The sequence below is a fragment of the Triturus cristatus genome, chromosome 4_1, assembly GCF_964204655.1.
Source record: "Triturus cristatus chromosome 4_1, aTriCri1.1, whole genome shotgun sequence".
Lineage (NCBI taxonomy): Eukaryota > Metazoa > Chordata > Amphibia > Caudata > Salamandridae > Triturus > Triturus cristatus.
In genome coordinates, this window is record NC_140585.1 from 539,799,780 (window position 1) to 539,816,605 (window position 16,826).

General features: G+C 44.2%; 1 protein-coding gene across 37 annotated transcripts in view; it reads left to right on the plus strand.

The window, feature by feature from the left end:
• PPFIBP1 (PPFIB scaffold protein 1) overlaps positions 1 to 16,826 on the plus strand; it is a 1,024,139-nt gene that overhangs the window by 609,132 nt on the left and 398,181 nt on the right. For all 37 annotated transcript variants that reach the window (XM_085652838.1, XM_085652839.1, XM_085652808.1 and 34 more), the window contains one exon: positions 7,091 to 7,241. In XM_085652838.1, coding sequence (XP_085508964.1) covers positions 7,091 to 7,241 — 151 coding nt within the window. The remainder of the gene's footprint in view (positions 1 to 7,090; positions 7,242 to 16,826) is intronic.

Sequence of the window (16,826 nt, forward strand, 5' to 3'; positions counted from 1 at the left end):
AGGGAAGAAAAACCGAAAGGCACGCACAGATGTCTCAAGTGCTCCTCTAAACTGTTCCCAAATAAGACACAAGCACATCAGGCAGCCATGGAAACTAAGCCAAAAGGTTTAACACATTTATTTAGAAGATGCAACTTCAAGAAACTTCAAGAGAAAGGCATAAAAATACAAAATACAAGATTTTGTGACTTCGCATTCTCAGAGTCACATGAAGTAGACAGCATTTTTGCATGAAAGCATTGAACAGTTTGAGAGAGAGAGTGTGACACTTAACCTCAAAGACACATTCACAAATGCACTATGAAAATAGTATAACTCAAGGAAAATGTTCTCAGAATGCATTACACATTTGATCTGAAATTCTGGGAATACTTGCGTCTAAAGAGAGCAGCCCTGCAATTACAATATAAACATTTTAAATGTTAAAAAAAAGGAGAAAACAATGGTTAAACATTACATGGCAGATATGGCAGTTCATATGATAGAATAGAAGTAAAATAGAACAAGACACTTTGAGTAAAATTGAACAAGAGCTCTTGGGGAAAACCTACACAGTCTGTCACCTAGATACAGATAGGGAGGTAGTCCGCCGAGGACTGTGTGAGCTCCCTTTTTATACTGTTTAAGGCTATAAGAAGCGCCTACAGTAACGTCATCTCACACCACTTCTACCTACGTCAGTCACTTAAAGCATGGTCTGCAAATTTTATCAGACGTGTCATGTCTATCCTACTAAATGCGGAACGTAGACTAGGTGAAAGGTTATTTTCTCAGGTCAAGCACTCGTCGTAAATTGCATAGGGCAAGCAGAAAATATGTAATGCAAAGGAATAAAATATATATATATATATATATATATATAATATATATATATATATATATATATATATATATATATATATATATCTCTCTACTGGCGGTCGCCAGTAGATAGTTATAGTTGGGACCGAGTTTCCATAGGAAATCTCAAAATTCTATTTTGAATAACTTTGGCGCTGATTGACGAATCTTCACGAAATTTTCTAAACTAATGGGGCGCTTCCCTCCTACCCTGAAAGTCTCGGGGTGATTCGTCAAGCGGGGGCCGAGAAAAAGGGGGGGTCCCAAAACACGTTTTCCCCATGGATTTTTCCATAGGGACTTTAGTCGCAGCTACAGCCCGAACGGCTGATCAGAATTACGTGAAATTTGGCAGAGAGGTAGCCATAAGGTCCGTTTGGTGCCTTTTGCAGGTTTGGTGTACATCTGTTCAGTATTTTCTGAGAAAATAGCATTTAAATCAATATATATATCTGTACGCGCGCAGGGTGCGCGCACTCGGCCGCCCGCGAGCGTACTTCTGATTGGTTGTTACATCTTAGTAAGCATTCGAATCGGTCGAAACCAGGAAGTGTCGGACGCCATTTTGTCTCTCGCACTGAGAGGGTGGTGAAACACAAAGGAGAAAAACATGTAAAGGGGGCACGCTGGACAGTTCCTGACCCCCTAGCAGGGGTCAAGGGGTCCCAGGAGGTCCCCCAAGGGCAATTAAAAAAATTTAATTTTTTTCGGTAAATCGCCGAGTGCGCGAAGCGTGCGCGCACTATAGGAATGAAAAATTCCGCGAGGTTCGCGCAGCGTGCGCGCACCCTGTAAACGTCTTTAAAAAAAATTCCAATCTCAGTCCCCCCGCGTGTGCAAGCTGCGCGAAGCGCAGTGTGCGTGCATGGCTTTTCTCTTAAGAACAGTTAATGGCTAAGCCCTTAACAACAAAGTGTATAATGTGGCCTCCTTGTGCGGACGGTGCGCGAAGCGCACCGTGCGTACATGGCCCATTAAGCGTAACGTGGGCGCGAGGTGCGCGTAGCGCACTGCGTGCCCACCGTGCGTGCACGGTGCGCAAAGTGCACGTGCGTGCACGGCACTAACTGCGTAAAGTGGGCGCGCGGTGCGCAAAGCGCACCGCGTGCGCACCGTGCACGCGCGGCACGAACGGCGTAAAGTAACTTAGCATTTAAAAAAACGTACAAATTCACTGAAAAAACCATAGGTTTCACACACGTTGTAGTTAGGAATTAGCATTTAAAAAACCTTGCAAATTCACTTAAAAAACCATAGGTTTCACACATGTTATAGTTAGCTGGGCATTTTCCTCGTGAAAAACCAATGAAATTCCCCCGTTATAGTTAGTGCAGGCAACTATAACTCACACGACCGTAATCCGCTGCTGATGACGTCAGATATTACATCACTGATGACATATGTGTCTTTCTGAAAAAAAATATATATATATATGTATAGCTAAAAAAAAAAAGGAAGAAGACATGGGTATATAAATGTGTAAATACAGTGATGTAATATCTGACGTCATCAGCAGCGGATTACGGTCGCGTGAGTTATAGTTGCCTGCACTAACTATAACGGGTGAATTTCATTGGTTTTTCACGAGGAAAATGCCCAGCTAACTATAACATGTGTGAAACCTATGGTTTTTTAATTGAATATAGATATATATGTGTCTGGGTTGCTACATTCATCACCCCAGTCTGACGGGGACCGACGGTTGTTGCAGTGGGAACTTCTCTATTCTCATGTACAGATCCAGGATGTGATGTGCTATATGTCGACAGAATAGAGAAACGGTGAACTCTGCTCCAGTGAACTTCGCACACGGGTAGGGTGGGGGTTCTATAGTTTGAAGCAGGAGGCCTCGCATAGAGAGAGAGGTTGTGATTTTTGGTCAGACAAGCCTAGGGCCTGCTGTTCAGTAAAGATGGGTGCAGAACTTTGGTCAACTAAACAAAAGGCCTACAAATTAGGCTGGCAGGGCCTACGTAGGGGTTCATGCTTTGCTGAGTGACTAGGATGGCCCAGGGTACTTGTTATATGGTAAAACTGGACCCTCTCTCAGAAGAAAAATGTGGGTACTAGTCCTTTCTATACACTATCGTCTCCTCCCCCACCACCACAGCTTTATCTTTTACACATTACACCTAGTCAGGTGATACTGATGATGATGACATACAGTTACTAGTAGACCCTTGGACTGATTATACAGTTGATCCTCCACAGGATACAAACCCAGATCTTTACCCTGCCAGGTCATCTCCACCTGATGACAATTTTTCATATCAAGAGCTCTTTGCTAGAGCTGCACAATACCATGGGGTGGAGCTTCATAAAGGATCCTTAGAGGAAGACTTTCTCTTTGACACTCTAGGATCACAAGTCCAGTCAGACACTGCCTATGCTCAAGGGTATGCTGAGGCACACAGAAGACATTTTCAAAGATCCTGCTCATTGCTAGAATCCTCACCCCCAGAGTTGATAAAAAATGCAAATCTTCTCCAACAGATCCTATTTTTTCTAAAGGTCAGTTACCACTTGACTCTTTAGTAGTATCTAATGCTCGAAAAGGAGCTAATACTCATGCGTCTGGGGATGCTCCTCCCCCAGATAAAGAGTCAAAGCGTATGATGCTTCTGGCAAACGTATAGCTGCGCAAGCAGCTAATCATTGGCCTATTGCTAATACCCAAGGCCTTCTAGCAAGATATGCTAGGGCCTACTGGGACGAAATGGAGCAATTACTACGGTTTCTCCCAGATGAGCATAGGGGGAAAGCTCAGGATTTAGTTCAAGAAGATAAACTAATTTCCAACACTTATAATAGATGCACTCTAGATGCAGCCGACACTGCAGCTAGAGAAGTGTATACTAGCATCATACTCCGAAGACATGCCTGGTTACGGATTTCAGGGCTCAAATCTGAAGTCCAATAATCCATTCTCAACCTACCCTTTGACAAGAAACATCTTTTTGGCCCTGAAGTTGATAAAGCGCTCGAAAAAATGAAAAAAAGACACCGATGTGGCTAAATCGATGGCAGCGCTTCAATCTCCCTCAAATAGAGGTTCCTTTCAACGCTCCTTTTACAGGAGAAGGTCCAAGTCCACAGGGACAGACCAAAACACTTCCTCCTACAAGGGTAATTCCCAATCATCTTTTACACTCTGCAATTTCCCTGCCCCAAAAAAACAGCAACTTCCCTACACTTCCTTCCGACTATCCCACACTTGTTGGAGGAAGACTTCAAGACTTTATCCCCATTTGGTAATCAATAACAACTGAATAATGGGTGCTTGAAATTATCCAACAGGGATATTGCCTGGAGCTTACCAACAATCCTCCAAACATTCCACCTCAATATCACAAGTTATCACCAGACCACCAGCACTTGCTTCAACAAGAAGTGCAATCTCTATTACTTAAAGGGGCTATAGAACCAATCCCACTTCAGTACCAAGGGTCAGGGGTTTATTCTCTTTACTTTCTGATTCCCAAAAAGGATAGCTCCTTTAGACCTATTCTAGATCTCAGAGTTAAACAAATACGTACTGTCAGAGCACTTTCACATGGTGACTCTTCAACAAGTACTTCCCCTTTTGCAGCAGGGCGACGTTGTCTACTCTAGATCTAAAAGGCACCTACTTTCACATTCCAATTCATCCGGCTCATCGCAAATACCTCAGATTTCTGATAGCAGGCAAACATTATCAGTTCAAACTACTTCCATTTGGCGTCACCACGGCCCCCAGAGTGTTCACCAAATGTCTTGCAGTAGTAGCCGCTCATCTCAGGAGACCATGTATACATGTCTTCCCTTACCTAGAAGACTGTCTTATCAAGGCGGGCACTTATCAGAACTGTATGCTACACACTCGGGCAATAGTACAACTACTTCCTCAGTTGGGTTTCACAATCAATGCACAAAATACTCACCTGTGCCCTGCAAAAGTATAGTCTTATCCGGGAGCTTCCCTCAACACCCTCAAAGCTCTAGCCTCTCCCAATGTAGCCAGGATTCACATTATTCAGTCCACAGTACTAAAATTTCAACCCAATCAAACATTACCAGCAGAGTTTTCATGTAGCTGCTGGGAATGATGGCATCTTGCATTGCAATCGTACCTCATTTAAAGCTTCACATGCATCCTCCGCAAGAATGTCTAGTGCGTCAGTGGAATCAGTCACCGGGTCAATTAACCGATCTAGTGTTGGTAAACAGCCGCACTCCTCACTCTCTGCAGTGGTGGAATCCTCAAAACATCAAAAGGGCGGCCCTTCATAGACCTTGATTCCACAGGCAGTACTGACAGCAGACGCATGTTTAACCAGTTGGGGTGCCCATCTCCAACATCACACAGCACAAGGGCCGTGGTTAGACAATCACAAACAACTCCACATCAACTACCTGGAACTTCTAGCAGTTTTCCTTGCACTCAAAACTTTTCACACTCACCTTGTAGGCAAAACTGTCCTAGTACTCACAGACAACATGACAGCAATGTACTATCTGCAGAAACAGGGAGGGACACTCTCTCCAGCTGTCGCGCCTTCCACACAGTATTTGGAATTGGGCAATCCATAAAATGTATCTCCAAGCAGAACACCTTCCAGAGCTAACAATTAAATTGCTGACCTGCTCAGCAGACACAGACAGCAAGTTCACGAGTGGGAACTTCATCCCCAAGTTCTTCTTCCCTACTTTCAACAATGGGGATTTACATAAATAGCTCTGTTTGCCACACTACACAACGCAAAATGCCCAAACTTCGCATCCTGGTTCCCATACCATCTATCCAAAGGCAATGCTCTATGGATGAATTAGTCAGGGAGATTTGCCAAAGCTTTTCCGCCTCTCCCACTAATTCCGTTACTGGTTCGGAAGCTCTGACAGACATCCCTCGTACTGATCTTAGTAGCCCTCACATGGGCTCATCAACCTTGATACACCATCCTATTAGAACTGTCGGTGGAGCCACATCAAAAGCTACACCTCACACCCAGTCTCCTCACTCAGAACCATGGAGAAATCAGACATCCAAATCACAAAGAACTCAACTTAGCGATTTGGCTCCTGAAGTCATAGAGTTTGGTTATTTACAACTACCACCAGACTGTATGAATATTCTCAAATAAGCTCGAAGGCCTTCTACTAGAGCATGTTATGTAGCAAAATGGAAATGCTATTGTAACAACAACAATATCAATCCACTTGAGGCGTCTGTACACAACATCATTTGTTATCTGTTGCATTTAAAGCAATTTAAATTGGCTTACACATCCATTCGTTTACACCTAGTAGCCGCATTCTTGCAAAATAGACAACACTTACCTCTATTCAGAGTACCAGTGATCAAAGCCTTCATGGAAGGATTAAAGAGGCTGATACTACCTAGAGTTCCCCCTGCACCAGAGTGGAACTTAAACACTCCTTACAAGGCTAATGGGTCTACCTTTTGAACCAATGCACAAATGTCAGTTACAAATCCTCTCATGGAAGGTTGCCTTCCTCATAGCAATAACATCACTAAGGAGAATTGGTAAACTTCAGGCATTAACTATACAAGAGCCTTTCTTCCATCTTAACAAAGATAGGGTGGTTCTTCAAACCAATCCTAAATTTCTCCTTAAAGTTGTTTCTGCCTTTCATATAAATCAGTTGATTGGCCTGTTTTCTTTCCTCAACCTGATTCTGTAGCAGAGTGGGCTCTACACACACTTGATGTTAGACGAGCTATACTACATTACGTGGAAAGAACCAAAGAATTTCAAAAAATAAAGCCGTTATTTGTTGCTTTTTTACCACCACACAAAGGCAATTCCATGGACATCTCTATTCTACACTCACTAACTCCATTCTCGCTCTCTGCTGGAAAACAATCTAACAATGAAGTTGTTGCCCCATGCGCCCTATCATTGAAAGGTGGAGTCACCTTACCTTGTGACTGGAAAAACGTCTTCGAAGAAAAACAACTTGCAAACATCCGGACCCAATACTAGCTGGCAGGAGTAGGCAAATCATGTGAATCTACGGCTCTACATGCCAAGAACAGATGCTTACTGGGTAAGAAACATTATCCTTACTGCACTAACTATATTCCAATAGATTTCAGTCTATACAGCTAGAGACTTGTGTAGCGAATGGTACACGCTTAATGCACCCCGCTGGTGCCTCCAAAAATTTCAGGTTGATGCAATAAGATGTGTTCTGCAGTGTTTGAGCAGCTTTCTTTACTGTCCATTAACACTCCTACCCTTTTTCATAGTGACTTGGATATGCCTTTTGCAAAATGGTCGAAGGAGCAGGTGTGCAACTGGTTACGGGACCAGGGTTTAGGCATGTATATAAATAATGGAAAGCAGTGGATTGTGTCTGGCCAAACGTTACTCCATGCATCCCAGCAGGACTTGGAGAAGGTGAGAATATTTAAGTACATTTTTTAAATGAGTATTTAATTGTTTAGGTGATGCAGTGTGGCCAAAAAACTATAACCATATATTGAAGGTCTAACGTTTTAAAGTTCTGAGTGAATTATACCATCCATTTCTCAAACAATTAACATTTGTGAATGTTCTTTTGGGATTTCGATTTCATTGTTGATGTTCTATATTTGTAAAGGATCCTGTTTTGAAAAGGGGGCAATTTGCAATCATCCTTTTTGCTTTAGACAAATTATAAGTATAATGTATTTTAACAAGAATGAAATCTTCATCTCAGTCTGTACACTGATCCAGTTGACTCCCCAGTAACTTTAGAGTCAAATGAGCAGCTTTGTGTAAAGTATAAACCTACTACATTACAAACTGTCCAGAGTTGGAGAGATTCACAATTTTAACATTAACATTGTGCTTAAGTATGAAAGTGACCCTCATTAATAAAAGGAGAATCTTTAGCCTTCGTGAAATTAGTTGGTGTTCTTGGTTCTCCTGTCTTCATAGCGATGCCACATGCAAATAAATGAGTGCCATTGATTGGGACCCTTTTGGCAATGTCTTTATATAAGACGTTTATTGAATGACTGTGTAATCCAACCAACCCTTGCCGGTTTCTCCTAGTCTGGCTTCAAGGGCATTCCTGGAGCAGTGTGGATATGCACGTGTCCATGTTAAAACCATTCCTTAGCTATTGGGATTTCCCCCCAGCCCCTACCCCTCACCCTGCCCCCCCCCAATTGCTCCTAATTGAACAACCTTTTATACACACTATGTCCATAAAAAGGTTTATTCAAATAGTTATTCTATGTACTGTACTAAATCAGAAATTTTACAAGTTGAAGGCAACCCAGTATAGCTTACCAAATGTGGAGTTGTAACAACCAAAAACGTAGTGGGACTGTGATAATCAGGGTTGTGTGAGGTGTTCTAGGTGAATTCAACATGGTTTTCAGGATAGTAGCCACACATCAGTGATCATCCATACTTATTTATTTAAGAGTTTTATATAGTGCTGCCAAGACCCAAGGGTATCAGAGCGCTTTACATCAGTATTACTTTACATCAAGATAACGAGTATAGTTAAATCAAGTAAGTCAGACCGAGTTCAGTCAGTAGTTCCACACAGCGAATGAGAAATAACGCGGCTCCAGGGAGAGCAGAGGGTGGAGATGCTGTCTCGTTGGGCGATTGCTGATCCACTAGTTGAGCTGTCGGTTGAGGAGGAGATCCTGTAACTGTTTCTTGAACCATATGAAGGAAGGGTTGGTATTGATATGTATTGGTAAGGAATTCCAGATTTTAGGGACATTGCTTGAAAAAGGAGCAAGCCAAAGTTTTTTGTTTGTGGGCTTTGGTAGGAATGAGGAGCATGGCGTTTGAGCTTCTGAGTTTTCTAGTCTGTCCTCCACTTTTGAGCTTAGAGGTGAAGTAGGTTGGTTTTCCAGTGTGCTGGGCTTTGTGGGTGTTTCTCAACCTTTTCACATTTAGATGCGCCACTTGCTCCAGGATGGGGGACATTGTTGAGTTGTAGTGGGGGATGAGTTCAGTTGTTGAGAAGTTCTCTGATGAGAGGGGTAGTAGAGACGCCATTCTTTCTTCAAGGTCTTGTAGAGGAACACTGCTCCATTTGGTTTTTTTGTGTTCTTTAATTTCTGGGGATGCACTAGGTGTAGCACTCTCATTTGCCTTGCCTCTCATTGTCCCTTGACTTATTTATTTTATGGCGCCACCCACCGACTTCTGTTCCCCTGATCTTCACACACATTTCATTGGCAGAGCTGCTCCCAATTTATATTCTTAGATTATGGCAAACCTGCTCTGCAACTTGTGATATCCTTCAGGGTCAAACTCGTGTTACACCCCTGTTCACGTGACATAGTAGTCATGCGTATCCATGGGATACACACACTGCCTCGTACTTGATCATAACATCTTTCTGAGGACTCTACGTCAGGATTTACAGTTGGTGTGTAATACCGCATACTGTACTTTATGCCATACTTACTGGAAAGATTTGAATGATGTATGGTATATTAAATCTGAAAATGTCAATAAAAATGTTACAAAAAAAAAAATCCTTCAGGGTCAAACTCTTACTCCTTACTTGTGGTAATGGTGTTTTTTGACCCTCTTACTACCACATTCTGAGCATGCTTAGTAGGTAACTGCAGAACACCCAAGGCAGCATTCACCAGTGACACATGCTGTGATGAATAGAGGTGAGCAAATTTCCTTTTTTGTATGTGAAAGTGAAACCATTGGTAATTCCACTGTTCCCCATCTGCCGTCCATGGATTGAACAATGGAGAAATGTAGGCAATGTGTCCTGCAGAGCAAGTATTCCGTATTGTGCATAGTGAGGAATGCTCAGAACAAGGAATTGTTTGGTGTATAGCAATGTTAGGAGCTAAACAATGTATTTGCCTTAATTGTAACTACATTAAGTAAGTTACACTGATCAGACCCTGATAGTGCTTTTCAAAGGACCTTTCTCAGCAGGTAAGCGTGTGTGTGGCACTTGCCTGCTAGAGCAGCAGGGGGTCTCTAGAGGCAGGTCTGGCATGCAGACTTCTCTGTTGGGCAAGTTGCTTTGTTTTTGGGGCATGCAAGCAGTTTATTCACCTTAATGCAGTGAGTATTAAGATGAACACTATTTCCGTCCCCTCACATTACTTCTAAAAGCAGCTGGGCTTTCAGCTTTTCTTCTGCCCATAAAGCGGTGAATCAACCCAAGCACTGGGGGAAGTGTTGAGCAGTTTTCTCTCCTTTTGCTTACAGCTCAAGAAATGTGACTACCTTAGTGATGAATTAGCTGCATATAGACGAGGGACTGCAGAGATACTGGGAAGGAGAGGCTGTTGTTCCCATTAGATTAGTTTGTTCACCTCCCATTCTATGAGGCATACAAGTATAGTAATTTGCTTCATAGAGTACTGAATGTAATTGTGAGGTAATAGTAAAAACCCAACGTACCAGAAATGTGAAAGTGTTTCAGATGTAGTGGAATTATTTCTTCTCCAGTATTGGGGTATCTTTCATAGATTTACATGCCTGAATCATTCCCCGTCGTCAGAGTGAGAGTCCCACGGTACATAAAAATAGCAATATATATGCATAAAGAAACCATATCATAGGTAACCTAGAACCAGGAAGTAAAGTAGCCAGAAATCAAAAGGAAAAAATCTTCCACTTTCATGACTCCTCCAAGTCATTATATATAGTCCAAACTACAGCCAATGAGGCAACAGCACCACCCTGAATGTTCTCCTCAGAGGCTCAGGCTCTCAGATTTTCTACCGCACGTCGTGTGAAGGGAGTCTCCCTGAGCTCTGCTCAGTACTTTTCAGTTTTCTTTAGGAATTCTTCATTTCATGATATCTTCATCTAAGAAATCTCTCTTTCGACCGTGTGAGTCTTGTGGGAAGCTCCGGCTGTTTTCTGAGGACCCCCACAAGGAGTGCATTTACTGCTTCTATCCTGATCACCAGGTGAGAGACTAAGATCTGCAGAACCTTCCCTCAAAAAACCCTCAGACAGAGAAGGACGTCTACTTCTGTGGCTACAGAAGATTAAAGATCTAGACAACTCCTTATCTGGGGAGTGTTGCCTCTGGCGCAACTATGTCCTCTAGGAAGAGGGTTGCTGAGGAGGATTTCTCTTCTCCTGGGGCTAAGGTGTTGAAAAAACTACACACCTCTAAGGATGAAGAATTGTCTTCCACTTCAAAAAAGGCTCTTTCACCTTCTAAAAGTAAGCCTCTGACTACTACGCCCCCGAGTTTCTGATCAGGATTTACCTCAGAAAAAAGTTCCTTCGTCGGCGACATCGATGACGACATCTTCATTGATGAAGCCTACCGTCGACGCTACGACAACGTCGACTGCCACCTTCTCGTCGCTGAGACCTCAGATGATCATGTCGTCCGCATCATCGCCGTCGACGCTGGTATCCGTCCCCGCGAAGCCAATCTCGTCGACGAAAGAATAGAAATCTCCCGTCGACGTCCCTTCGACGACGAAGATTAGAAGGGTCTCGTCGACGACTGCCTCGTCGACAGCCGCCTTGTCGTCGGCGACTACCTCGTCATCGGTGACCGCCTCATCTACGATTACTCCATTGACACCAGCTTCGTCGACGATGACTTCGTCAACGGCTCCCTCGTCGACGCTACAATTATCCTCATGCACAGCATTGCAGGTTTGGTCTGACGTCTGCATACATGCTTCCTTGACAACAGCATCTTCCTTGCTGCACAGGCATGGATCTTCATTGGTGGCCCTCTCTCCACTTCAGGTTTCCCCCCACTAAGGTACCTATGGAGTTACCTGAACAATTGCTGGATTATGAAGATGATGATGAGGAATCCGAAGAGGATGACAGATTTCGCACTGCCAGGAGCCCTTCAGAATTGTTCATTAAATATCACGAGGAGGATCAGGATGAAAATCCTTCCCCACAGACTGTTGGTCCAGCTCCAGATGTGATTCCTACTGCACAAATGCCTTTGGCTCTGTTAAATAATTTACAGTTCATGTTGGATGATTATTATCGCCGTTTCCCTCTATCTGAATCGGCTTCGTCTGTTCCACCAATACCTGTTCCTCAAACTTCTTCTGCATTGAGGTCACCCAGACCTCCTTCTCTGGTGCCTTCTCATCATTCTCATCATTCTTATGATGTTCACACCTCAGACGATGATAGGGAGGAAGGAGAATTGGACGACAGATCGCTTCTTACGGAGTGGGACGATTACCAGATACAAACTCCGTCTCCTTCAACTCAGGCTCCTATCGATTCTCCTCCAGTTGACATCGGAGGTTTTCATCTTCTTATGGAAAGGGCAACACAAAGGTTCCTCCTGCCTATGAAAACAAAGAAGGATGATTGTTTCTTATACGACTTCAAAGATCAGCCGAGGAAAGAGATACGGACTATTCGAATCATTGATTTAATTTGGCAAGAGGGATTGAAGGTAATGAAGGCTCCTGCTTCTGTTCCTGCGGTCCTGCCCCGCCTCGACAAAAAATATAAGGCACCAGACAATTTGCTTGCATGCTTCATAGGTCAGCCAAAAGCTGACTGTTATTTCCCAATCAGCGCAACGACGAGCGAGAAACTCCTCCTCCCCGCTTACAGGTCCTCCGTATCGGGATAACAGACGATTGGACGCTATTGGGAGAAAGGTTTTTCACCATGGCAGCGACGACTGTCCGTGCTGCTAATTCTCTTGCCATTTTAGGCCGTTATGACAGACAGATGTCGTCGGACATTTCTCCCTACATCAATATGTTGCCTGAGCCATCTAAATCGGAAGCACTAAAGATCCTGCAGGAAGGAGACCGTATCTCTGCTGAAATCATAGATTCGGCCGTTAATGTTGCATCTACAGGTTTTAGGCAACTAGCAGGTGCTGCAGTACTACGGCGGCAAGGCTGGCTGACATCTACATATTTTCGCCAGGAGGTTCAGGCAAAAATAATTGATATGCCATTTGATGGCGAGTAACTTTTTAGACCACATGTGGATGAGGCCCTGCGGGCCATCAAGAAGGATACCGAGACAGCAAGATCTCTCGGTACTCTACAGTTTCGGAAGTCGCCCTTTCGTGGCGCTAAGGGCCGTGGATTCTTTTCTGGTTGAGGAGGTTTTAACCAACAAAGATCATACCAGTCTTATCAAAGTAACCAACGTTACTCGTCTCAACGCCAACAGTCCTACAGACATCCAAATACCTCCTATTCGCAGAATAAGATAAAGCCCTCCGACCGCGGACGGGATACGTCTAAAAAACAGTGACACCTGCCACCTATTCTACCGCCTACCCCTTTAAAAGTTGGAGGAGGAATCTCCCAATTTTACTCGAATTGGTCTGCTATAACATCAGACAAATGAGTCCTGGACATTTTGGGCATGTTCTAGAGTTCATAAAGATTCCTCCAAACTTTCCTCCCAAAGGCCCACCTCCAGCTCATCTCAAGGAGCTTTTTTCCCAAGTAAATTTGATGCTACGAAAAGGAGCGATCCCTCACTTACAAAGAAGAACCGGGTTCTATTCAAGATTTTTCCTCATAGAGAAAAAATTGGGAGAATGGCGCCCCATTCTAGTTCTTCGCTCCCTAAATAAATACTTTAAAAAGTTATTCTTCCGGATGTTGACGCTGCGGGGGATCACATGGCCACCCTCACCCTCCAAGATGCGTATTTTCATGTACCAATTCTACCCAGACACAAAGTTCTTGCGGTTCAGAGTGGCTGGGAGGGACTTCCAGTTCAAAGTCCTTCCTTTCGGACTGTGTTCAGCACCCCGTGTATTTACCAAGGTTCTAGCACCAGTGGCCGCACACCTTCCTCTGGAGGGGCTCTAAATTTTTCCGTATTTAGAGGACTGCCTTATCAAGGCGAATTCTTTCACTGTCGCGGAAGCCCACATTCAGAGATGTGTGTCCCTCTTCCAATCTCTGGGCCTCTCCATGAATTTCGACAAGTCTCATCTCGTCCCATCGCAAAGAAAGACGTTCTTGGGAGCCACCCCTCACCTGACAAAAGGCAACAAAGGTTTTTGCAAATTTGCTCACCTATTGCGATCAAAAAGGTGCATTTCAGTCCAGCAGTTCACATCATTTCTGGGGATGCTTTCTTCCTGCATTCCTTAAGTCCCCAACTGCCAACTCAGAATGAGACCCCTGCAAGAGGAGCTGAACGACCAATGGTTACAGGTTTTGGGGTCCTTCGATCTCATTCGCATCACTCCTCGGATGCGAGAAACCTTACACTGGTGGACTTGCAAAAAGAACGTGGCAGCAGGCTGCACATTCCTAGTGGATGCTCCAAGTTTTGTAATCACCACGGACGCATCCTCGAGGGGTGGGGAGCACACCTTCAAGGGCTGGCGGTCAGCGGCATGTCGAACGCCCAGCAGCGGACGTGGCATATCAACCTCCTGGAATTGCTGGCCATCTTCCTGGCCTTAAAATCTTTTCGCACCATCCTTCTGGGGGCATCAGTTTTAATTCGGACGGACAACACAACAAGTATGCACTACTTGAACAAACAAGGAGGAACAAGGTCCGCCCTGCTCTCTCAACAAGCCCAACAAATTTGGGATTGGGCGATATGGCACTGGATCAACCTGTCAGCGGTCCATGTCCCGGGAGTTTCCAATGTCCTGGCGGATTCCCTCAGCAGGCCACCAGTATCCAATCATGAGTGGGAGCTCCATCAACCAACTTTGGATCGAATTTTTCAGGAGTGGGGTTGTCCCGATCTAGACCTGTTTGCGACCAGTCAGGACCGCAAATGCCCATTCTTTGTAATTTGGCTTCCCCACTTGGGGTCATGCTGGAATGCGGTTTCGAAGAATTGGTCGCAGATCTATGCTTAAGCCTTTCCTCTGATACTGCTGGTTCCCAGGGTTCTCCGTAAAATAAAGAGAGAACCTTGTCGCCTAATACTCATTGCTCACAGGTGGCCTCGCCAGTTCTGGTTTACCGAACTCCTCCTTCTCTCCGAATGCGATCCCATTCAGTTTCAACCAATACCGAACCTTCTGTCCATCCAGAACGGACAGATCTGCCACCCGGATCCTGCATCTCTGAGATTAGCAGCCTGGCGCCTGAACACCTTGAATGCGCTCATTTAAACATTCCTGCGGACTGTAAACAAGTTTTAGCCAATGTTCGAGCGCCTTCCACTATTAAAACGTACAGACTTAAATGGAAAAGATTTTGTATGTGGTGTCAAACTGCCAATATTCATCCAATCCATGCAAAACCGGAGCAGATTTTGCCATTCTTTTTGCACTTGGCAAGATCAGGCCTTTCCCATTCTACTCTTAAAGTATTTTTAGTGGCTAATTAAAGATTTTGGCAAGATAGTTCCAACTCTCTTTATTTAGCTAGGATCATTCAACAGTTCTTCAATAGATTGTTTTGAATTTTTACTCCCATCCGCCGCCCACCTCCATCCTAGCATCTTAACGTGGTGCTTGCACAACTTATGCAACACCCCTTCGAACCTATTCATAGAGTCGATTTGAAATTTTTATCTTGGAAAGTGTCTGTTATTAGCTTTAACATGAGCCAGGAGGGTCAGTGACATTCAGGCCTTCACTGTTAATCCACCTTTCCTTCAATTCACTTCGAACTCTGTAGTACACTAACCCCAGTTTTATCCCTAAAGTACCTTCGAACTTCCATCTAAACGAACCGATAATTTTAAAGACTTTCTTTCCTAATCCTCAATTAGCTGCGGAAAGGACTTTGCATACCCTTGACATCAAGAGATGTCTGAAATTCTATTTATAGCGGACTTCTTCGTTCCTTAAACCTGACCAGCTGTTTATGGCCTATGGAAGGATACGCCAGGGACACCCAATATCCAGGCAGACCATAGCTCGTTGGATATCTGCTGCAATTTGTTTCTGTCGTCAGCAAGCAGGAAGACCATTACAAACCACTCCAAGAGCACATTCTACTAGAGCAATCTCCTCCTCTACTGCTCTTTTTGCTGGTGTGCCACTTCATCAAATCTGCAGAGCTGCAACATGGTCCAGCAGGCACACCTTTACCAAGCACTACTGTTTGGAAGCTGCCAGTGATGCAGATACGTCTGCGGGACAAGCGGTTCTCCGTAATCTGTTTAAATAAGGTGAGCCTCTGTTTTTCCCTCCTCCTCTTTACTGTTTTCTCACACACATATCAGCTATGCTCATTTATTTTTCTATAAACATTGATATTACCTACTGGCGGTTGCCAGTAGGTAGTTATAGTTAGGACCACGCTTCCATAGGAAATCCGCAACATTCTATTTTGAATAACTTTGGCGCCGGTCGACGAATCCTTGCAAATTTTTCAAAATAGGTGGGGCGCTACGCTCCGCTCCTACCCTGAAAGTCTCGGGGGGATTCGTCAAGCGGGGGCTGAGATAAAAGGGGGGTCCCAAAACGCGTTTTTCCCATGCATTTTTCCATAGGACCTTTAGACACAGCTACAGCCCGAACGGCTGAACAGAATTACTTGAAATTTGGCAGAGAGGTAGTCCTCAGGTCAAGGAAGTGCCTTTTGTAGGTTTGGTGTAAATCTGTTCAGTAGATTCTGAGAAAATAGCCTTTAAATCAATATATATATCTGAGCCAGCTTACGGTGCGCTTACGGTGCGCTTACCGTACGCGTACGGTGGCGTGCGCGAGCGCGATTCTGATTGGCCCTTAGATCTTAGTAAACATTCGAATCGGTCGAAACCAGGAAGCGGCGGCCGCCATTTTCTCTCTCGCACTCTGATGGGGGAGCTGATAAACAAATGCCAAAAACATATAAAGGGGCTGTTTAGACAGCGCCCATGCACATAACCATGTTAGTTGAGTCTTCAAAGATCCCCCAAAGCAAAAAACGGTAATTTTTTATTTTTCGAAAATTTCGGCGATTACGCTTACCGTACGCGTACGGTAAAAAATTATAAAAAAAAAAAACCCCACTCTCTCCACCCCGTGTGCAAATGGTGGCCGAAGGCCACCATTTGTGCATGGCATATAAGAGCCCAGCATTTCCCCCAAAAATTTCAACAGATTAC